The sequence below is a fragment of the Xiphias gladius genome, chromosome 10 (genome assembly GCF_016859285.1).
Source record: "Xiphias gladius isolate SHS-SW01 ecotype Sanya breed wild chromosome 10, ASM1685928v1, whole genome shotgun sequence".
Lineage (NCBI taxonomy): Eukaryota > Metazoa > Chordata > Actinopteri > Istiophoriformes > Xiphiidae > Xiphias > Xiphias gladius.
Window position 1 is genome coordinate 11,576,891 of NC_053409.1, and position 22,971 is coordinate 11,599,861.

General features: G+C 41.4%; 4 protein-coding genes across 9 annotated transcripts; 3 read left to right on the forward strand and 1 right to left on the reverse strand.

The window, feature by feature from the left end:
* Positions 1-43: 43 nt before the first annotated feature.
* Positions 44-9,103, reverse strand: LOC120795421 (sodium/bile acid cotransporter-like). Of its 5 annotated transcripts, none has more exons than XM_040137346.1 (6): positions 8,950-9,103; positions 2,610-3,043; positions 2,183-2,387; positions 1,701-1,879; positions 668-867; positions 44-558 (listed from the first exon to the last, which is right to left on the reverse strand). In XM_040137346.1, exons 2-6 carry the CDS (start codon positions 3,005-3,007, stop codon positions 497-499), a joined length of 1,044 nt encoding a protein of 347 aa, XP_039993280.1. In that variant the 5' UTR covers positions 3,008-3,043; positions 8,950-9,103; the 3' UTR covers positions 44-496. The 5 variants fall into 5 exon arrangements, with proteins under 5 accessions (XP_039993280.1, XP_039993277.1, XP_039993276.1 ...); XM_040137343.1 differs by lacking the exon at positions 8,950-9,103 and adding an exon at positions 8,368-8,462; XM_040137342.1 differs by lacking the exon at positions 8,950-9,103 and adding an exon at positions 6,487-6,639.
* LOC120795423 (protein max-like) lies at positions 8,536-14,899 on the forward strand. 2 transcript variants are annotated; one of them, XM_040137348.1, is made up of 4 exons: positions 8,536-8,647; positions 11,044-11,151; positions 13,211-13,334; positions 13,477-14,899. In XM_040137348.1, exons 1-4 carry the CDS (start codon positions 8,612-8,614, stop codon positions 13,659-13,661), a joined length of 453 nt encoding a protein of 150 aa, XP_039993282.1. In that variant the 5' UTR covers positions 8,536-8,611; the 3' UTR covers positions 13,662-14,899. The 2 variants fall into 2 exon arrangements, with proteins under 2 accessions (XP_039993282.1, XP_039993281.1); XM_040137347.1 differs by having other exon boundaries at positions 13,196-13,334; positions 13,477-14,898.
* Positions 14,900-15,631: 732 nt separating this feature from the next.
* Positions 15,632-20,025, forward strand: LOC120795828 (ras-related protein Rab-15-like). Its single transcript, XM_040138020.1, has 8 exons — positions 15,632-15,768; positions 16,016-16,302; positions 18,045-18,105; positions 18,212-18,272; positions 18,370-18,447; positions 18,647-18,736; positions 18,860-18,925; positions 19,060-20,025. Exons 2-8 carry the CDS (start codon positions 16,092-16,094, stop codon positions 19,216-19,218), a joined length of 726 nt encoding a protein of 241 aa, XP_039993954.1. The 5' UTR covers positions 15,632-15,768; positions 16,016-16,091; the 3' UTR covers positions 19,219-20,025.
* A 107-nt stretch (positions 20,026-20,132) lies between these two features.
* Positions 20,133-21,583, forward strand: gpx2 (glutathione peroxidase 2). The gene is made up of 2 exons (XM_040138021.1): positions 20,133-20,855; positions 21,031-21,583. Exons 1-2 carry the CDS (start codon positions 20,634-20,636, stop codon positions 21,382-21,384), a joined length of 576 nt encoding a protein of 191 aa, XP_039993955.1. The 5' UTR covers positions 20,133-20,633; the 3' UTR covers positions 21,385-21,583.
* The last annotated feature ends 1,388 nt before the right edge of the window (positions 21,584-22,971 follow it).

The following is a 22,971-nucleotide window of genomic DNA, read 5'->3' on the forward strand; positions in this document are numbered from 1 at the left end:
ATATTATTTGAGATGTTCAAATTGCATGTATCCTTTATTTTCATTAGACTGCTTTTCACATCAGAAATTGACTTTTCTTTTAGGCTTGACACATTTTAAGTAAAGTATTTAATAGCAAATGCCATGTCAACAATTCCCTCCCAAAATGAAATCAAAATGTGCTAAAACTGATCCACTCATTAAATTAGCTAATTTGAATCATATACAAGATACATACAAAATATAAATACAAAATCTCATTATTTTTAATCAACTTTCTACTTCAACTTGCACAGCCCATGGTTTACATTGTATAGGCTTGACTAAGTAAACAATAATTAAAGTATTAGTTGTTGCACATGCTTTAAAAATCTTTTTGCAAGTATCACAGGCCTGACTGAAGAATAAGCAGATGATGCTGAGATGGTGACAACACTGAATAGCTAAATCCTCAGTAAGTAGGAATAAGCTGCTCCTCTTTTCCCTCTCCAGCACTGGGTTGTCATCTGCAATGTTGTCATGGATGTTTCACCTCCTCTTGTTTAACATCAGCACTTTGATACTGTTGTATGCTCATATCTGTGTAAAAGAAGGATGATATTAGACTTCTGCTTTGTTTGAAGTCAGAAGACCCCCCCCCCCGGCCTCGCTCTAAAAAAAAAAACACACAGGCAGCTGTGACATTTACCCTTAGCTGGTGCCTTGAATGTTTGGTAACATCTGAAGCACATGGCCAGGAGAAGGGCCTCGGAACACTGGAATATGATATAGATCAGGGGGAAGAGAAACATGTATCCAATGTCCTGCGGGGGAAAGGCCACCTTTAGGATGGCAAAGCACAGCTGGATGTTTTGACATCCTGTCTCCATGGAGATGGTCCTGCTGCATCTAAAAAGAGGTGAGTCATTTGTCATTAGTTCTGATATAACATTATTTGAATTTGATACTAAAAAGCACCAATTTTACTGCATCTGCGTGAAACAACTTGAAATAACAGGTGTTCTTTCCAGGTTTATCTGAAGCTTCCCTTGCTGCTGTATGAAAGACTACTGGACATCTCATTTGAATGCACTTTCATTAAAAAGCTGGGTTGAGGAGTTGTGGAGGAAGTATTCAGATCATTTACTTAAATAAAAGTCACTACACTACAATATAAAAATACTCCTTTACAAGTAGAAGTCCTGCACTGAAAATGTCATTTATGTAAAAGTATGTAAGTATTAAGTATTAAATTACAGAAACCCCAAAAAGCTAAATTTTGCTCTTTTGGCTGAACTGTTCACAAATCATGCCAACACTAAGACTATTCCCTGTGAAGAGGGGCCAATAGTAGACATTACTTCATTCTGTGCTTGGGAATTCTTGGGAATATACAGTTCTCTCGACAAGTATAAAGAAAAAAGGGGGACCTACTCACAGCTGCAAAAATGTATAATTGTGGACGGTGGTGACACATTCTAATATAGGAACAAACAGAAATAATCCTTGGAAAACATGTTGCTCGCTCCTTGTTGGCAGCTTTTTGTCCGTGCATGTATCACATGTTTTCCTTTTAGTGCAAAACAGTTAAGTCCATTGATCGTACTCCAAGAAATAGTACAGTATAGAGTCCATTGGCCCACTGTATTCATTTGACTAAGTAGTAACTGGGGCACAGCTACTGTTTAGACTGTCTTTTTAGCAGACACAGATATAGGTATATCTACTTTGTGTTCACTTACTGAGCATTGAGTCCACATGTGACAGACATGACATATCCCAACATAAAGCCAATCAGTGGCATCAGTGCAGCCACTCCCAATATATCTGCCTGGAAGGCTATCCATAGAACATCCTTGAGGTCAATGCCAGACAGGATAAAAACTATGAGGCTGGAGATTATCAGGATGCTGAGACCAACCTGTTGAGAAGGACAGTTTGAGTGAAAGCATGTTACAAGAGTCCGTTTGGCTCCCTTAAATGTTATATGAATCCGAACAGGAAAGCATGAGACTTCTCCTTTCTTCCCTATGTACCAAACATCATCTGGAAACATCGAGGTTACTCTCTTAGTTAGCAAGTATTAAAAGTAACAGAGTAAATTATACAGTCAATGATGACTGAATTCCTTTTAACTGCCTCAGCTTCAGGCTCCTGGTATTACATCAAATTATCTGTTCTTGTGATGGTTTTGTTTATGTGAGGCAGATTTCAGGAGTCTCACTTTCTTCACCACTGGTGAGTAGCTTGGCTTGTAGTGATTAATGACGATGCCAATGGTACAAGGCACCAGAGTGAGTGTGAGAGCCGCGATAATGCTGGCATATGGGACAGCCTTTTCCAGACCGGTGACGCCTTGGCATAAGATGTAGAGCAGCAAAGGCATCAGAACCAGGGCCGCGAAGCTGGAACAAGTGGTCATTACAATGCTGGGAGGGTATCAGAGAGAAGAGGAAACAGTATTAGACTGATGTGTCTGAAAAATGTCTCAAATGGTACATGCAAAACAAGGCTCTTGATTTGTACGTTTCTGTGTATCGACCGAAACGTCCATGACAGCAAATTGTGCTGACACAGATTAAGTAGTAAATTATTGTAGCCATTTGTAATCTTCCAACAAGACATGAATCAACAAATTAATACGGGTTTACCTGAGGTTCATGTCACCCTTAATGGCCAGGGCAAAAATGTTTGATAAGCTTCCCCCTGGACAGCAGCCACATATGAGCACAGTCAAAGCCTTGACGGGATCCATCTGTAGGATTCTGGCTAGACAGAAAGCGGTGAGGGGCATTATGCCAAACTGGGCCAGCAGTGCAATGGCTGTTGCTTTTGGCCTGAAGAAATGGGCCTTAATCTTGGAAATCTCCATCGTACAGCCGAGGGATATCATGGTGATGAAGAGCATGACGATCGTGAAGATGTTGATGACTTTGCTTAGGGGGGAGTTAAAGTTCAGGGCAACGATGCTTCCATTGACGGAAGCGCTTCCTTCACTATAGATGAATTTTCCCGTGTAGACTTCTGTCACGTTCATTGTGGCACTCATCCCAATACTGTGTGATTACTGTTTTGTGGCTTTCACCTGTCACACAAAGCAAATGAAATGCATACGTACCATATAGCAAAGGAATTAAAGTTTGACATTAATTGTTTTTAGATATCAGGTAAACTGAAAAGAATTTGGTAAATGAAAGACATCTACTAACAGTTTAGACCTGCACATGTAGACGTGTACGTGTTGCCTCCTACAGGCAAAGCACGGAACATTCCTCCATTACCTATACCTCTTATCCTTTGAGGGTCGCGGGGCTGGGATTGGGGGCTGGAGCCCATCTCAGCTGACACTGGGCGAGAGGCGGGGTCAACCCTGGACAGGTCGTCAGTCTGTCACAGGGCTGACGTTCCTGACCTATGGGCAATTTAGAGTTGCCAGTTGTTTTTGGACTATGGGAGGGAGCCGGAGGAAACCCATGCAGGCACAGGGAGAACACGCAAAATCCACAGAGAAAGGCCCTGGCTGAACTAGGGTTCGAACCTTGCTGTGAGGTGACAGTGCTAACCACTGCACCACCATGCTGCCCCAAGCAAGGAAAAGCTGCTGTAATTTCAGCATTTGCACCACCTTAAGGCAAAGAATGCTAGGGCTGCCCTTGTGTGTTGTGTGGCCCCAAGTCTATTAGTTCCTACTACAGGAGTAAATCTTTAAAAACAGGCCACAAATATACAACTTCATTTGTAAAAATTGCTAAATAATTTCCCAAATTGTCGTAGTTATTCACAAATGTATACAGAAAACTATACAGGAGTAAATGGTGCATTTGTTGGGGACTGTTTTTACCTGCAGATTAATTGAACACAAAAATCTAATTTATTTTAGGGCACTGAAGATATTTGCATCGTGTCGTTTAATTATCATTTTTATTCAAATGTAGCAGTTGTAAACAACAATCTGACATTATGTAATGCTCAGCAGCCTGCTAAATACTGATTATTTGAACTTAATAAAATGCATTTTCTGTGCTCCTCCTGCAATATTAAAGAGTATTGTGCAACCACTTGCCTTGCAATTTTCCTTAGTGTATTTGGTCATAAATTTGCTGGTATCTGTACAATAAAATAGTTATCTATTTTAGGGCCACTGTCCTCTGTTTCAAGTCAGCAAGAAAGCGAAAACGTATTGAATTAAGTGTCTGATTCACCTCCGTTGTGGTAAATCATTACACGTTTAAGGCATTTTCGTTGCAATCTTAGACTGAGGCCTGTAAATGCGGCCGATTTCCCAATAAAGCTGTTCTCATTTATATTATTTCTGTTTATGTTGTCAGACAAGAGAACAAGTATGAAATTGTGACTGAAATGCAGCCGATTAAGACTACATGTTTACCAGTACACAATTCCAAGCCATTTCCAAGATGCTGCCCTGCGCTGCTAAAATCTGGATTTGATCACCTCAACGTCGTCTGACAAAATCATCACGCACAGAAATTAAAGACAACGACTGTGCTGTACTGCAACTATACTGACGTGTAAAATGATCACTCAGAGAGTGACACGCCCAGGTCTTCTTCTTCTAATACATTTCCGGCAAGCTGTACGCTGCTGCCCCCCACCGTTATTAAACAAAAGGAGTCATTTCAGTTCATATTCTCGAGTATGATCCAGTATAATGCAAAAAAAAAAAAAGAATAGCCTTCCCAACTGGCTGATAGTTATTCCCAAAAGAAAGCAAAGACTTCATTGAAAAGGAATAAACCCGGTCATGATTAGTTCATCTCTTTTTTTAAGAGCTGAAATAAAACCCATCCCTTTTCAGCTTGCCTTGGCAAGAAAAATAAAGTTTCCCCGGCCTTTTGCCACTCATTGCTTAAAAATTCTTTGATTAAACTTAAGCATTCAGGTCTTCCCAGCATAGCCTTTAAAACGGTTTCCCTTTCGATACACTTTTTAGCTATTTTATCTGCAAAATCATTACTCCCTATTCCTGAATCCTCAGGTACCAACAAAAACTCTAATCTTCTTTATTCAGTATAAACAACACAATATCTCCAGTATACGGTCAGGGTTGAGCAAGAGTGAGAGTAAACAAGGCAGCAGCAGAATCTGAGCAGATGACAGAATTTCTTTTTGTCTGGTCTCCTCTATCCACCACATGGCCCACAAGGACTGCCATCACTTCTGCCATGAACACAGACACTCTATTAGTAAGGTGGATGCCTTGCTGAATCCCAAGGTTCTCAACATATATTCCAAATCCTGTTTTTCCTGAAATCCTGGATCCTGAGAACCATCATTAAATATCTGCAACGAATAATCGCTTATTTGATTTATATATTGATTAACAGTGTCAAATGAAAAGTTGGAATCTTTATTATGCAATAATAAATCCCTCCGAGACTCTGGGAGGAGCCAGAAGGGAAAAGTAGATCCCACAAATCCTATCACGCCATCTACTTCTAAATTAATATCTCTCAGAAGATGTTTAATACAACTAAAGAAACCTGATTTTCCCTCTCTTCCAGCAAATACCCAGCACTCATCTATAAGAAACTTGGCTGAGAAGCAGTGCTTGAAACTACTTAATTCCAACCAATAATGCAGAACCAATTTGATCCTCCTAATCCTTAATGGGTACTTTCCCAGTTTCCAGAACAGGGAGAAGAGTTGCTCCACTACACACTTGAATGGCCTTAACTTGAATCCGGTAAATTTTACTGAGGACAGATTTAGCCGCAGATCCAAACCCAACGCAATCATGATCTAATACCAATCTTATCATTGCTTGATATTTCATAAGATACATATCTTGTACTGCTCTTATCTGCCACATTCTTTCTCTCTAAATTTATCACTTTTTTCCTCCTATTTTTCCTATTTTCTCGGCTTTTCCTGATTGGTCAACATTTTTACACACCAGCACTTGTGAGAATTCATGCACCCAATCCCTCAACAACTTATTTAACAGATTTTAGCCACTTTCAAAGAATTTATTGCTTTAAACCCTCTTGCAACTTGATCCTTCAATTTAAACACAATTTTAAATTTCATTGCCACATTTGCAACTCTCATTACCTTATGTCCTGTTTTCTCTACTGATGTATCTTGCCTCTCCCTCTTCCCTGTCATCATCTCTCTGGATGTATATCTCCCCTCTCCGTAATAAACCTCCATTCCCACTCATGGGAATGGAGGTTGGAAGCCATGCACCAATGAAGAAAAACAAAGACAACAAGAACAAAAGAGGAATAGAAAAAAGAAGAACCCCACTGAAAAGTTTGAGTCTTGAAACTCCCAACACGCGATAGCTTCTGGATCAAGCTGCTTTCAAGAGCAAAGACAGCTTTTGGATGGCACTGGAATTCTATAGCCCAGAAGGATGAGTTTTAATTCTCTTCTTTTTTTGGGTGGTTTTACAATATAAATTTTTGATAAGGATATAAGGACAAAATAGTTCCAGTCTTACTCTTTAAAAATGATATCTGATAAGATAAGATATTGCAATATTAGGCTAAGTGATAACTTTCTTACCTTCATTTCAGGCCAGCTTCTGCAGCTTCAAACTGTGCTCCTTCGCACACTTGCTTGCATCTCTCCTCAAATAAGTATGCCTAACTCCTTTTTCTCAGTGTTTAGACCCCTGCCCTCCCCTCTCTGTCATGTGGGCTAATGGCAGCATAGTAGTTGCAGTTATTGCAAAAGTTATCATGCAAAATCGTATCAAGTAAGCCATCGAAAACACATCCTGCGGAACAACACATTCTACCCAACTGTTTTAAATGTGTTACACAACTTTCCAGTGAATCAGGCTTTTAAGCCACTTACTGCACTTACTGTCCATAGTGAGTTGCTACACTAAGGTTTCTCATTTTGTGGAAACCGTTGGAAAGTTTGGCACTGGTGAGCTCAATAAGATAGAAAAGACGTTATTGCTTCTGAACCTCTGAAGAGGCACTGTATTAATTTGGCCTCACATGCATGTGTGAACAAACCTCCCATTAATACTATCCAACCAGGCAGAGGAATGCGTTTGCCTGGCAGAGTTACCAGTCTTTTCAAAAGGGGCCCTATTTTGTTGTGGGACTGGGGCACCAAAACCTTTTATTTGCAACTGACACAACAGATCAGAAATATTAGACAAGGGTCAAATGTTGTTTCCCTAATTTCTAAGGTACGGTAGAGATTAGGTCAAAGTTAAGGGGGCCACGTCCTAAAATCTCAATGCACCTCACATTCTAACATTCAGTGGAAACTCCTGAGCCTGAGCTTTGTTAACTTGCTTCTTCTACATACAGAGAAGTCTTGGTTAAACTTACTTATAGCCTACAATAACTAAACTCCTGTTCTGAATTTAAAACCAGCAGTAAGAGTGGTGGAAATCATTTCATGAAAATCATGAAAATCATTTGCAGATCTGTTGCCATATGAACTGACTCAGAGAATGAACAAAAAGCAGTTGGGTAAGGTTTTGGGAGGCACTGAGGACCATCAAAGAACTTTAAAAGTAAATATAATTCCGTGTGTTTATAAATGTAATTCCATTTGGGAAAAACATCACCATATAAAACTTGTCTGACTTGTACACTGGCAGTAAGCGAAGCAGAAAAGAGTGGGCGTGAAGATCATTTGCATATCTGTTGCCATATTAATGAATCACAGAATGAACAAAAAAACACAATCTGAGCACCTAAAGAACAAGTATCAGTTCTACACAGGACAAGCAAAGTAACCTGATCTGTATCACACACCAAATAATATTTCTGTGTTTATGAAGAAGTAATTTATATCTGTATGGGCATTAGTATTACACCCGAACAATCCCATTACAACAATCTAGGTGTAGCTAAATTTTACAAACAATTAGACAAGACAAAGTCCTGATAGTAAAACACATCTTTGAGGTGCTGCAGTAGGTCTATAAGCAGTGATAGCTTGCTGCAGAAGCTATTTAAAGGTCCTATGGAGGCAAGAGTGCAGCCATGGATGGCGAGCGGGGGGAGGGCAGCCAAATTGAGCTAGGCCACCATCTGGCCTCATATGCTGGGACAAGAGTCTAGTTACTGTAGCACACTGCTCTGCTTACAATGACCAGGGTTAGCACAGTGCAATTTGGTCTGAAACACCACAGAAACATGTTTGCATGAAAGTTATGTTCACAGAGAACATGTTACTTCAAGTATGAATGTATATGTTTAGAGCACCACTTATTAATTCATGCCAATTCAATGATTTTTTTTCTAATTTTTTTTTACTAACTGTATAAAAAAAGAATATTTTTATCCACTGGATAAAAACACTGAAGTGCTGTGTTTCCAACTTATAGGCGATAACGGTCTATTGTGGTGGGCGCGTCCATATCCGTGGCCTTGTGGGAAATTTAGTTCAATTTGTAGAAACTGCAACAGCCCTTACCAGGCTGCGTGTTGGCGAATGACGTCATTACCCACAGGGCCTTGCTTTGTTGCGCTTGCGCCGTGTATGTTTTTCCGTCCATGTGTAGGCGAATCACGTGTAGAAAGATCGTTCGTCGTCATGTCTCTGCTGTAGCAGAGCTCCGTGCTACATGATATTATTTGCCTCCAGTTGTCGCTGCACTTTGTTTTGACAGCTGCTTGTTTTCTTTTCTCGTACCCCCCCCCTTTTTTTTTACCGAAGAATGAGCGAAAACGATGACATCGAAGTCGACAGCGATGTATGTGGTTTAGTTTCCTTTAGAAGCAGCTAGCCAGTTTGTTAGCCAACTTTAACATTCCTGTCAACCTACGCTATCTGACTGAGCTAGCTACCGAGCTAGCTGGGGTTCTCGGCTAACACTGCATTTTTAAGAAAAACGGGGGGGGATAGCTGTTGGAAAAAAAAATGTTTTACGGAGAGCTAGCCGGCTGGGTTGTAAGTGAAAGAGGAGCTGGTGAATAAGTTGCGCCGTTTTGTTGCGTTAAAGCTGTTCGACATTGAGTGTTCCTGTGCGGCAGCTCAACTCAAAACAACACCAACTTGTTTGATATATTAACAGTGCTCCTTCTGGTCGTCCATGTTGCTGCAGTCAGTTGGAGTCAAGCACACTTGTCAATAAAACGCCGTGTAGAAGCTGAAGCTGCGGACATATGAAAAACATGATGCGACAGCCATAAGCAGCGGTTAAACTGTTGCTGCGGGCAAGGTCAGCTCATCTGAGAGGTGAACGACGAGGTGGCTATTTGATATGTGCTGTCCCTTCTTAAAATAAAACTCGTTCTTGGGGGAATAACAGGGTTTCCTTGGCTGTGCCGAGCGTGCTTTCACTATAATGCAGCTCTAAAAATGATTTTTATTTATTTATTTTTTTTAAACGGATAAAGGGGTAATCCCTTCACGTCAGCCTAGCTATATTTAGCACACTTGTTGGTTAGCGAGCAGGTTAAAATGTCATATCCCTCCATATTTGTGTAATCTTCAGTTTTGTGGATCTAATATGAATCAGTATAGGACCAAATAGGCACAAAGTATTCGGTATTCCTCCTGAAACGTAGTCTGCTATTGCCAAACCTCCCTCCACATTAGCTCTGTACTGCTGTGCAGTTGCCTTTAACGCCAACAGGACGCTGGAGACTAGAGAGGCTGTGTTCATGTTACGTTTTTGTCGATGAAAGACCTGTCAGGTTCGTCTGTCATTCCCCTGCAGCTCTGGACCGTTTTAAATACGTTTAATAGCCGGTAAATATGATGTGGTGTTTTAATTGAGTATGTTTGATTAAAACAAACCATGGATTGATTAATCTGGATTCTCCAGTTTTGGATCATCATAGAAACACAGTATACATTTATTGTTAGGCCTGTTAAGCCTACGTTGTTGCATATCTCCTAATGTTGCAGGATAATTCATTTTGGTAGTTCCTCTTACAGCACTCTTCACTGTATGAAAGGATGGGGTTATTTTTTTGTTACTTGTAATAATTAGAATCTTTTGTTAATGACTTCCATATTTCATTCCTTGTATCAGTAATTAAAAATGTGTCAAGCAATTACCCCTCTAACAACTCTTACACTACATTTTACAGTTGACCTGGCACATTGTTCTAATGAGATACTGATAACTGTAAAAGGACCAGGAAATGCATTCAGATTTACAGAAGTTTATTTGCTCCATTCAGCCATATAAGGCTTAGGGGTCTGGAGAGTTCCCATGCCATTCTGGGTGACTGAAATTTTCCGCCCACACCACACAAATCTGTATCAGCCTGTAATCGATCGTTTAAAGGAATATGTCTGCGGCTTCTACAAGGTTTAACAAGACCGATCACTGTGTTGTTAATTGATCATGTTTAATAGTTGTCAATGCAGTTTGCAACATTTTGCCTTTAGGCAGAAAGGGTATTGTTGACCACCGATCCTTATTTTCTGACTGACTGATGGCTGTAAAGCTACAGCAGGGGCTGAAGAAGTAGACTGTGAATGCAGACACTTTATCCACTGTGGTACGCACCGTGTGAGGAATTTTATGTTTGCAATCATAGGGAGAAATTTTATGTTTCCACATTGTTCCCCTCTAGTGAGTTAAACTCCCGTACCAGATAGGCGCACATTGTTGTTGGTAGTTATTGAACATACGATTAGATTTTCTGGCATCAGTTGGTTCTTTTCAGTCTGTTTAAAAGAGCAGAGAGAGGGGGGACATTGGAGTTGATATTGAATTCCTGTGAAGGACATTATTGGACGAAGTGTTGAGACTTTCAGGATATGCTGGTCCAACCCTTGAAGCAACTGAAAGCAAACAGCACATATTCAGTTGAGGTTCTGTCAACAGAGATTACATCCTTGTAAACATTAGACATACACCACAGGTTCCTGCTGTAGGTTGTCAGATTTCCACAAGTGGACACAAGCACCCTTTGAAAAACAAGACCACTACTTATTTGCTGTTTAAAGCTTCAGCATTTGCATATTGCAGCTTTAGATTGCCAGCTGTTTTCTTCTCATGTGTTAAAAGAAAAACATGGAAATCCAATAACAGACTTTCCTGTGACTTCATTGGTTTTGTCTTGTGTGTTTTCCTATAAATGGCCTGTGTTTTAAGAGTTGCCAGTATAAACTCTGTCTGTCATTTTGCAGGCAGACAAGCGAGCACATCACAATGCGCTGGAGCGCAAACGCAGGGACCACATTAAAGACAGCTTTCACAGTTTACGAGATTCTGTGCCTTCATTACAAGGGGAGAAGGTGAGAGGAAAATGTACACAATTTCTACATTCCATAACTAACAGAAAAGAAAAATCATTTTGAAACACTACATCGTTAAGATTCAAGGGGATAATATTAGCAGCCTAAGTGCTTAGCAGCCTTTTTCACATAAAGTGCCAGTTTCAAAGTTTTCAGCTTTTTCCTTCTTAAGAAATTTGCAAACATTTCTAAAATTCTGTTTTGGCTTTGTCATTATGGGGTATTGAGTGTAGATTGATGAGAGAAAGAGTGAATAGAAAGGATTTTAGCATAAGGCTGTAACATAACAAAATGTGATAAAAAAGTAAAGGGGTCTGAATACTTTCTGAATGCACTGTATTACCTTCAGTGAAGTTTCTTGTCTAGAGGTCGCATTTAGTTGTTTGCATGCAAAGTAACTTTGTAATTCACGAGAACTGTATGCTGACCTGAAGACAGTCAGCAAAAGCATCACAAAGCTCAGGTGACAGCTGTATTTCTCTGATACACATGACCAGAGGGTGAAAATGCAGGTTCTGTCATCTTGCACGGCCGTGGTCTCTGGCAGCTTTGCAAACTTCCCCAGTAGTTGCAAAGTCTTTATTTGATCAGCTGCATTTCCAAGTCATTAATATTCAACCACCTTATCAGAGATTATTCCAGTTTGTACCCATCAAGACCAGTGCTATTCTATGAGGTTCTGCACGGACAACTCTCACAGAGGTTTTTAACTAGAGGAAAATGAGAGCCAATCCATTTTTCACACATGTCCGTAACAGTGTAACCCTCATGTTGGAATCTGCAATTTGAGATTGTTGATTTGTCCCATTATGTCTGAGAATCATCATGACACCCCAATCCATGTCCTTGGTGGATTTTAAGAGGCTTGGAGGCCTTGCCATCAAACGGGTTGGAAAACAGCTCCATAAACTTTATAAAACTGCAGCTTAGTCACCTAAATGCTGGACGGAGAGTAATATATCCGTATAAGTAGTCCATTTCTTAAGTCAGTATATCATTCAAATTAGATGCGAAAAATGCAACTGGTAGTAGCATAAATCTTTATACTGGTGTGATGGTGTTTCAACATGGAGAAATTTAGTCGTGGTTTTTTTTCCCCTTTTGTGCCATGAACAATTCTGCAATATGTCAATGTGATGAGCACATGTGGCAAAGGTTGCTGACCCCTGGAATAGTTCTGTTTCTTAGACTTATTTATTCTAAAAAAAAGTATTCGTAGCCTTTACTGAGGTAAAAGTAGCAATACAACAATGTACACATACTCCATTACCAGCAAAGGTTCTGCAGTTAAAATCCTACTTAAGTAAAAGTATTATCATTAAAATGTACTGAAAGTGTAAAAAGGGGGCATTTTGCTCTTGTAGATGTCCGGGTGGAGCTACTTTTAATTACTTTATATACGGTCAGCTAGTTTAGTTCAGTGCTTCCTAACCTAGGGGCTGGAACCCTCCATAGGGTCACAAGATAAATCTGAGGGGTCGTGAGATGATTAACAATGTTCTGCTCCACAAATTTGTTCTAATTTGTCTGAATTTTCTTCAGTCTTCACCATTTTTGTGAAATATTGGATAATTTTACCTCTTTGGGCCTCAAACAGTAATGTAAATTAAATTAGACCGTCTGATGGAATTCACTCTTAGCTGGAACTGCTTGTCTTAAACTTGTGACAAGGGGTTTCAACTAGACACTGCTTTTTTATAAGGGGCCACAAGCCAAAAAACCAGCTTTAATCTTTAGTAATGTGTTGTGTTTTTAAGCTAATCATGTGTTTATTTTTAAGATCTTAATATAAAAAGTAACCAGTAACTATGTCTCAAATACTTAAGTAAAAGTTAAAGTACAATCACCTCAAAATTTTACTGAAACACCCTACTTGAGTAAATGTTACTTTCCACCACTGAACAAGAGTAAAAACTAACATACATGTATAAGACTGATCTCTGCATAACTGTTGTGATACAATTGGTTAGGTAAGACATGTTTTACCCTTCACAAATCGACACTACAGCATTGCCCCATGGCTCTCTGAAATTTCTGCTGACAGAACTCTGTTAAACAGGCTTCCCGAGCACAGATTCTAGACAAAGCCACCGAGTACATCCAGTACATGAGGCGGAAAAACCATACCCACCAGCAAGACATTGATGACTTAAAGAAGCAGAATGCACTGCTGGAGCAACAGGGTAAGTGGAGGAATGTTTTTGTTGTCGATGTGTTTTTAGAACAAAGTGTGATATGGTGTCTCTGTTACACTATGCAGTATGTGACGAGTGTGGTATTTACCGCTGTAGTATTTGTCTTGCCGTCTTTGTCGACTGCTTGCAGTTCGTGCACTGGAGAAGGCCAAGGGAAACACTCAGCTCCAGACAAACTACTCTTCGGACAGCAGCTTGTACACAAACCGTAAAGGGAGCGCGGTGTCCGCCTTCGATGGCGGGTCCGACTCCAGCTCTGAATCAGAGCCAGACGAACCTCCCAACAGAAAGAAGCTGCGTGCGGAGGCCAGCTAGGCTTGTGTCGCCCCCTGGCTCTCCAAACAGACTCTCTTTACCCAACAGCCCCGACTCCTTCTACCTGTCCGCACTCAGTCCTGCCTTCTTACACTAGTCCAGGAGATGAGGTGGAGACTGTGTGAGAGAGGTGCTATTATGTATAGAAGCTTCTACCCTCCTTTTTCCACCCGGTACCCATCCTGTCACTCCTCTCATGGCCCAGAATCAACTTTTAAGATCCCCAAAGTGAGGCAGCTCTGCAGTTTTGAAGGACTGATGCTTTTTCGAACCTCATGATAACCATTCATAATCAAATGTGGACAAGACAAGGTATAAGGCTTTAGTAAAGCCACAAAACAATAAGTTTTTTTTCTCTTTTGTTTTTTTTTGAACAGCCTCTGCAATCTGGTGGAGGAGTTGTCAAACTTTACTACCTTTGACAAAATGGTAATTAGGGATAGTTTATCTTTTTAATATTCATACTTTTCCAGAAAAAGAATGTGAAGTTGCTTTTGAAAAAAAAAAGTATGTTATGCAAGATGCAACCCTCCTTCTTCAGTGTAGGTGGCTGAAGTTTTTGTCTTTGAAAATGTTTGTGTATTCAGATATTTATAGTGATGCACCAAAATTGGTTTCTTACCCTTATATATTCTTGTGTCTGATCTCCTTTATGTTTGGCTTGAGATTTTCCAGAGAACACAGGAAGAAGATCAAGTTGACCTGTTGTTTTAGTGGATTTTTCACAGGTTCAACTATTTATGTCCCTCTATTTTTTATTATTATTAAATAAAATGTGGGTATTGAAAAAAAATCCCCTAACTGATACTGAATGTTACACAATGCAGTTAAAGGGCAGTGATCTTTATTTTTTGTAAATGGAAGTCCATGTCAGTGTGTAGTATATAACACTGTATACTCTTAAATGGTGTCAGTTCTGCAAAAGAAAAGCCTTCCCTTGAAATATTTGCCTGTGCGGGGAATGTTTATCTTTCTTTTTTTTTCCTTTTCTTTTTGCAGAGGTAAACTAGTGTGTACGTAATCGATATTTGTTTGTTCCATTCCATGGAAATTACAGGTATGTTGTACATACTGCCTACGGTTGTCTTGCAAGTTAAGGCATACCTTTATTATGAGACTATAAATAAAACTATTTTATCCTTTTGGGATGTATTTGTGATTTAGTTTGTTTTTTATAAGATGTCAGGATTGCTTTTGTACATTAGGCTTCCTTAGGTGTTAAACTGTGCTCTGTATGTGTGTGTTGGGTTGGAGGGAAGCCGCTGAGTGATGGAATTAACTCGTCTCTAACCCCAGTTAATGAAATAATCTAATATGTATAATAAAATTTCGGAAGCTGCCAGTGGGGCTAAAGCAATCAAGAGGGATAATTTACAGAAACAATGGAGGATATTAAAGCCTTAAATGTTTCTAGATCACATCACCTCACTGTATTTGAACTGTGGTGTCAGTGGTAGAAATAGAGGATTCAGATTATTTGTTTTGCTACTCAGTTTCAGAAATGAAGTAGATTATGGTATTATCAGGACTTCTTATTTGCCTTTAGGCTTCCACTGACGACACAGGTCACATCCTTAGTAATAGTTCATGAAATTTGGCGCATCACTTGACAAGTTTAGTTTTTAAAATTGAATGGTTTTAGGCAAAAATAATAATAATGAATAAATGACAATTAATCAGGGATTCGGTATTTCCAACCAAACGTAAATGGAAAGTTAGATGAATAAAATAAAATGGGATCTTTAAAAAAAAAACAAAAAAAAACAATATTAAGGGGAAAAGAGATTTATGGTGACTAGACAAAATGTTCTTAGGTGGGTGGAGTTGTGTTGGGACGATTTTGCTTCATGATCTCTGTGTGTCTAATACCTGGCCACAGCTCTACCTCTATTGTTTGTTTAAGCATTGAGTCTGGGCTCAGTCATATCCAGGTTATAGTCTCAGCACCGGGTGATGTCCCCCCGACTGACACTCCCACTACAGGAGGCAGCCACCTCAAGGATGCGGGCTGTATGCTGCCTTCGCGGGCCGCAGGAAATTGTCCACGTCTGAGCTAGCTGAACGCATAGAAACGCAAAAATACGACTGAAATCATCGAGTTGACGTGGTGAGTGAGTGTAAAGCAGAAAGTAGGTCAGGAGCGACAAAACCGATGGCTTATGGGATGAGTTTATGACATTGTTTGGACTAAATGTATGTAGGCTATTCACTGTCGTAAATGCTTTTACGTTCTTTTTAACTGTCTGTATAGTTACACTTAATTCTCTAACCCATAAAATAACCTGCTATTGGTCTATTAAAAGCTATATACACAGTTTATTTTTGTAAACGAGTCCACGTTGCTGTTACTTCAGACCGACCGTGCAACTTCGGAGCTCAGAACTAGGCGCTTCCGAGGGGACCTGAAGGCAGCACGGGGCGACGCGGTGAATGAGGACACGAGCCAGGAGTTTGATGGGAGAGCCACGCTTTCTCCGCTGTTGTAGTTTGTCTGTGTTTTGCTTTGTGTTGGTCGTCATGGCTAAAAGGTACGACATTCTGTTCAGGCTGCTCGTGCTCGGGGACTCGGGAGTTGGAAAGACTTGCATGTTGCGCAGGTTCACGGAAAGTGAATTTGACCCCTCACATATCTCCACCATCGGTAAGACGTCCAGCAAGATTTGGTTCTGTGTTGGCCACAGGTTGAACCCGGTAAACATCAGTGAATACATTTTACAGAATGAATGGCGAGCCTCCCACTTTTTTTTTTTTTTTTTTTTAATTGAATTTTCAGAGGAAATGACTGTAACCCCACACACACACACACACACACATTTGTTATAAGAAGGCCTGCTTAGTTAGTAGGATTAGTGCAAACTGCCTCAGGTCATAACAGCCCTGAAACTGACTGAAAAACATGTCAGCACTAAGAAAGCCAGACTGCTCTGCTCTGTGCTCAGATGACTACATTCTCTAACCGAGGTGTGAGCCTAAGAAAGACACTAAAGGATGTAGAAAAAGGTTTGAGAAAGCAGCCCTTCGAACTGTGTCAGAGACACAATGGAAAGGACGGTCAACAGGAAAAAAAACCAGTAGTAACTCGGGTTTCGTATTTTCTCCTGTATTTATATTCACAGAAGGTAACGTGTGGACTGATGAGCGCATTAGTGCTTCATACCACAGCTGCTTCCTTTCCTGGCTGTGTGAGGGACTAATGACTCTGATGAAAGTGCGGGGGCTGTTTTACCCACAGGAGTAAACTGCGCCCGGATATACAAAGAAAATAGTCAGCATACACTTCCATGGGGGGGATATATATATACTGTACTTTGTTGTGACTGTAACAGAGTGGAGCCTGCTTCAGGGTAAAAGGTTTGTCAGCTTGCAGAGTGGGAAGGCTTAGCATCGGATTAAGACCAGTTATTAGAGAGAGTGCACGGTGCATAAAATGTCCCTTGCTTTTAGTTTCCGGATATTGTTGGTTGTTGGCAAACTTCAGCCCGCTTCACTCGCCCCTCCAGACCTGCATCCCCATTTCACCCAAGTGCAGTGTCTTTTTTCCGAGAGCTGTGGGAGCAAGAAGGCGCCGACGTGCATATATTGCATAAACGCACACAAGAGAAGCAGGAGTGGCATGTTTTAATAGCCACGAGGTGTTTAAAAAGGCTTTGTGTCTCTAGGGAATCTGTATACTCTACATTAAAAAGGCCCAGAGTACCAATTGAAACGCCGGTTGTGTTTTAAAAGGGAAAATACGCCAGAGAAGCAAAGATTTCTGTCACTGCGAAAAACTCGGTTTGAATTTGTGAATATGAAGAAGTCTCCCTGGGAGCCAAACATCAGACACAGACAACAGTGATGATGTTATCTATCGACACATCTGTGACCAACGATTGATTTGATGATTGGAAAAATAATCATCAGATGGCTTGTTAATGAAAATGATATACCGCATACAGTGTAGTGTAGTATTGTATAGTTAGGATAATTAACCTTAAAAATCTGGAATACTACAGCATATACTGTACATTTGAAGCATCTAATATGTACAGCATGTAGCATGTAGAATAGATACACTGTATATTGCCTTTGCTTTTGAGATGAGCCAAAGAAGTGACGGTCACATTCCTTAGCTCCCACGTCCTGTCACCTAGCAGGCAACACACCCCTGTAGGTCACATCGGTCGGCCCCCTCCTTGTGTTTAGACACCGTGATTTAAAACCTGACACTATGCAGTGGCGAAGAGACGATTCATTAGAGGAAAATAGTGTCTCTGAGCAACACTCAGTAAGTGCTCGCAGACACACAATAGCCCATGTAAAATACTACAAAGCGGGATTTCTCACTATTTTGTCAAAGCTGCTTAAGTGAGACCAGTTTGACCTTGTTTTCTGTTTTTGTAGGAGTTGATTTTAAAATGAAAACACTGGAGATAGATGGAATCAAGGTGCGCGTACAGATATGGTAAGTTAAATGACTTTTTTTTTTTTTTTTACAGCGGTTATAGTATGCTGAGGTGCATATTGTGTGAGAAGTGTGTTTGTCTATCGTGTGTTTGTCTTCTGTGCAGGGACACGGCTGGTCAGGAGCGTTATCAGACCATTACCAAACAGTACTACAGGCGGGCACAGGTGATCCCTCCTCACAGACAGTCACAGGAGTCAAGTTGCCTTCACGGGCTCCTGCAACTACTCGCTCTTTAACCCTTTTCTGTGGATTCTTGTCCAGGGTATCATCTTTGTGTACGACATCACAAACGAGCCGTCCTTTCAGCACATAGCCAAGTGGGCCAGTGATGTGGATGAAGTAAGGCCATAAGCGCTCCCATTTCACTTCCCTTGCACTTGTTGCCCTCCACAGTCACCCGGTGTTTGTGTTACCGCTAACTGAAGCGTCGATGCCTGCTGCACACCCAGTGGCTTAGTGTGAGTGACAAGATGATGAAGTCCCTTATCCCCATCCTGTCTGCCTTGTCTTTGTTGTTTGTTTGATGTTCGTTCTGCAGTATGCCCCAGACAAGGTGCAGAGGATCTTGGTAGGAAACAAGTCTGATGAGGAGCACAGGAGGCAGGTGACAAAGGTCCAAGGAAGCAAGGTTCGACGAAGCCTTATTTTGTCTTTTTGATTTTGTTATAAGAATGGATGGGCGAGTGTAATCAAAAAATAAATGAGTCTTTGTTGTAACTATTTAACCATAACCATCACCTGAATCTTGCAGCTAGCAGAAACCTATGAGATGGAGTTCTTTGAAACCAGTGCCTCCACCAGCAGTAACATCAGTGAGGTAGGAGACATGGTGCATCTCCCAAGAAACTGCTCAGCCACATCGGAAATTTGTTCCAATATCGTGGGGAACTCCCTGTGACTTTCTTTTGGATTTGTCTCTGTATGTATTGTCCTTCTTTCCCTTTCCTCCAGTCGTTCACTCGTGTGACAAAACTGGTGCTGCAGGCTCACAAGAGAGACGAGGACAACTTGTTGGGATCCCTGGATGATTATCTAGAAAAGGCGGCTTTGGGGGAAGAGAAGGGGAGTCAAGGCACTGACGACAACGCTCAGAGGAGTTGTGCCTGTTAGCAAAAAGTGCCCTGGCTGACACCTTTAAGACGTCTGTTCCCCAGTCTGACCCCGCGTAGGTACTGTGACCTGTTGGACAGGAGCTGTGCTTGATTGGTTTCACTGTTTGTCATTCGGGGAAGTTACATGGTGGTAAGTGTAGTTAGCAGCAGTTACCAGCAGAGGGCCAGTCTTGCTGCCCGATCTCTGAGCCCTGTAGCCAGTGAAGAGCCCACAGTTCATGAGGGGAGCTGAGTCCGTTTGCTTCCGCAGACCTATCAGTGCGCATGCTTTCTCCGTTTTCCTTGGAAAAAATGCACCACACATCTGCTCTGTCGGTTCACTGTATTCCGTCGCGTTTCTTGTTGCTTCTTATTTCATCAGCAAATTGACTGCTAACGTGATTTCATATAAAAGAAATCTGCCTATCAAAGTGAGTCTAGACGCTACATCAAGGTAGACGGAGGACAGAGCTGAATTATTTACAGCTCGAAACTCAAACCAAGCAGAGAGAGATTCATTTACACGATGGACTTATTTCCTCAAGGGAGACATTGTTGTGCCATGTTCAATGACTTTTCTGAATGCAGTACATGTTTATTCACCATCCTGAATGTATATGTGCCGTTTGCTTTATGAATGTGACTTGCATTGCTTACTGTAAGTTGTGCAGTGAAGCATTGTTACTGCTGCTTAATATAATGTTTTCAGGGGCTGCTGAGGTGCCACAGCCATTGTATTTTCAGTATAATGTTTGAAATTTAAGAATGATGGGGGAAAAATCTAGCAATGCACAGTGTTTGGGGGATAAATAAATTTAAATTTCACATTTAAATGTAATTAATTGGGTGTCTGATCCTTGCTGAGTCACTAAATGTGGACTGAGAGTGAAGTTAGGTCCACGGAGAGTTCAAACGGTGGATTCATTCATTTTTCATCACATGCTGCGAAAGACAGGAGATCACATCTTAAATTTTTGATGCCTGAGAAAACTGATACATGTCAGAAAGATACCATAAAGACAAATACATGCTGTAATACATGCTATTTTTCCAACGCAGCACTTAGATTTGAGTACAAATACATGCTTGTGATTATTAGAAGAGTTTAAAAGAATTCCAGTTATTGAAGGCACACTATTTTTGGGTTCAGAGACAGGAATACTGATCCTGTTCTGAACAGGATAACGCAATTCTTACGATTAATCGTTCACAAAACTGCATCACGTACCTGTGTGGTTTTTACAAACAATTGCACCAATCTATCTGAATCTTGTAAAGAGTATTGTGTGTCAGGTGCGGATCAGTTTCCTGCAGAGCTATTTGACACCCATGAAAGGCAGCTTTCTGCCCCAAGTGAGTCAGGTGACCAAGCGGTTGGATACGGTCACACGCTGAGATCCCGTCTGCCTCCAGTGTGGAAGCACGGGAGTCGAGATGACGTTCATCGCCAAAACGTTCTACGACTTGAAGGCCACCACGCTGGAGGGAGACTCGGTGGACTTTAACGTGTTCAGGGGACGGGTGGTCCTAATAGAGAATGTGGCCTCGCTCTGAGGCACAACCACCCGGGACTTCAGCGAGCTCAACCAGCTTCAGATTAAGTACCCCCATCGGCTGGTGGTCCTGGGTTTTCCCTGTAACCAGTTTGGATATCAGGTCAGTTGAACAGTGTTATTGCCTAGCAACAGTATAATCTCTTTCATTTCCGTTACCAACCAAATTAGAGGCAAGCTTTGTGTCTCAAGCCTTTACAGTGTTGCTGTGCAGTATATAAACAGCTGGAACAACTGCCATCAATGTCATTCTGAAAACGTATACATGAGTCTTGCAGGAGAATTGCTCCAATGGTGAGATCCTGAGGTCACTGCAGCATGTGCGTCCGGGCGGTGGCTTCCAGCCCAACTTCACCATCTTCGAGAAGTGTGACGTCAACGGAACAAACACACATCCGGTCTTTGCCTATCTGAAAGACAAGCTCCCCTACCCCGAGGATGACCCCAGCTCCCTCATGCAGGACCCCAGATTTCTGTTTTGGAGTCCCATCAGCCGGACGGACGTGTCTTGGAACTTTGAGAAATTCCTCATCGGGCCAGAAGGAGAGCCCTTTAAAAGATACAGCAAGAAGTTCCCCACCAATGACATCGAGCCTGACATTCAAAGACTGCTAAGATTAACCAAGACCTAAGAATAGCCTCCACCTCTTAATGACTTCTCATCCATTAAAGTCAAAGCTTATATGCTGTCCTCCACACTTTTAAGCCTTATTAAATGAGGGTAATATTCTTAAAAGCTGAGGGAATATTATCTGAGGCCTTATAAGTGCTTAACAGTAGTGGATGAATAAATTCAATATATTTTTTAAAACTTAATGGGAGCGTATTGTCATGGAAAGAGAACAGGAATATTTCTGTATAGTTCCAGGTTTAAACAAATGTGGGTGTACTTAAATAAATAAAATAAAAAAATCTCTTGAAGTGCAAAGTATCTCATTTTGGATGCGCTTTTAGTTTCTGGTCCTGTGCTGCCCTGGCCAGCAGATGGTGCAACTGAGTTGATCATGCAACCTGGCAACTTCTCTCATGCTTTTATGAATTAGCATTCACCACACACACACACACACACTCACAAAATTTTTGCACTCGACTTAAATATATATTTTTTTAAAACTAATTTCTCTCTCACTGGTGTATTTATGTGTCATACATACTGAGAGGCACCTGCTAAAAGACGTGTGCCTCTGATGCAGGTTGACAAAAAAGGATGTCATGTCTGAAACAGCTCTTTGTAGGCATAGTAACCAGGGCCTGGATTACAGTAGGGGGGATATGCAGTTGTGATACACGTTGTCAGTGCACACTAAAACGCTCTCTAAGATAACACGCGGGCCATTCCACCGCATTATGCATCCTCCAGCCCACTGAATCATTCTTTATTTGCTGGGATCCTCTTTGTCCATTAGTTCACTCCATCTACACGCCTGCTGGTACTGCTGGTACCAGTACCCCGTACAGCCATGGGAATGCTTTGGTGCCACAGTGACACACAGAGGTGCCCGAAATCGGGCGTTCAGAAAAGAACCGAATTGCTGCTGTGTAATGAGCTCCTATCCATCTTTCGTTTTCTGTGCACAGGATGCATTGTGTGCAGGATCTGCAGATTAGCGGTGGATTTTCTGCACATCCGCTCGCATCCACATCAGCCGATGAGGTCAGAGCCACGGGCTACACAGGCCAGGCCACCGGCCTAATGTCTTTGGCAGGTCGCTCCGGGGACATTTGCGGCAGCAGTGAAACTCAGTCACCGGACTCAGGATGGGCTTTCATTCCACTTGCAGTGCCTGTGGTGGTTATAGCCCGACTCACTATCTTTGCATTTCGAATTGAAATATTTGTGGTGTCACGATACATGAGGAAATTTGATGAATGTGCTTCCCAGAGGCCTGCTGGTCAGTGCCCCGCTGCCAGGTGGCTAATGTAGCCTATGCGCGGAGGACTACCAGGGGCCAGTCCCCCACCCTCTCTGCACTGCTTGCAGGAAAGTACCGCCAAAGATCGTCTGTGTTTGAGATGAACCACTCTATTCCATTCTCGAAAATAACCGTGGGATGATAACATATGAAGGTGATAGAATAAAACGAACAACTTCATATTATTTGAACTTTGGTGTAAATGTCACAGAAACTCGAACTCCAGCTCTGGACAATACATTTGATTTTCGTTTGTATTGCTCTTGATCCTGCATGTGACTACAGAAATGATAGCTAAACAATAAA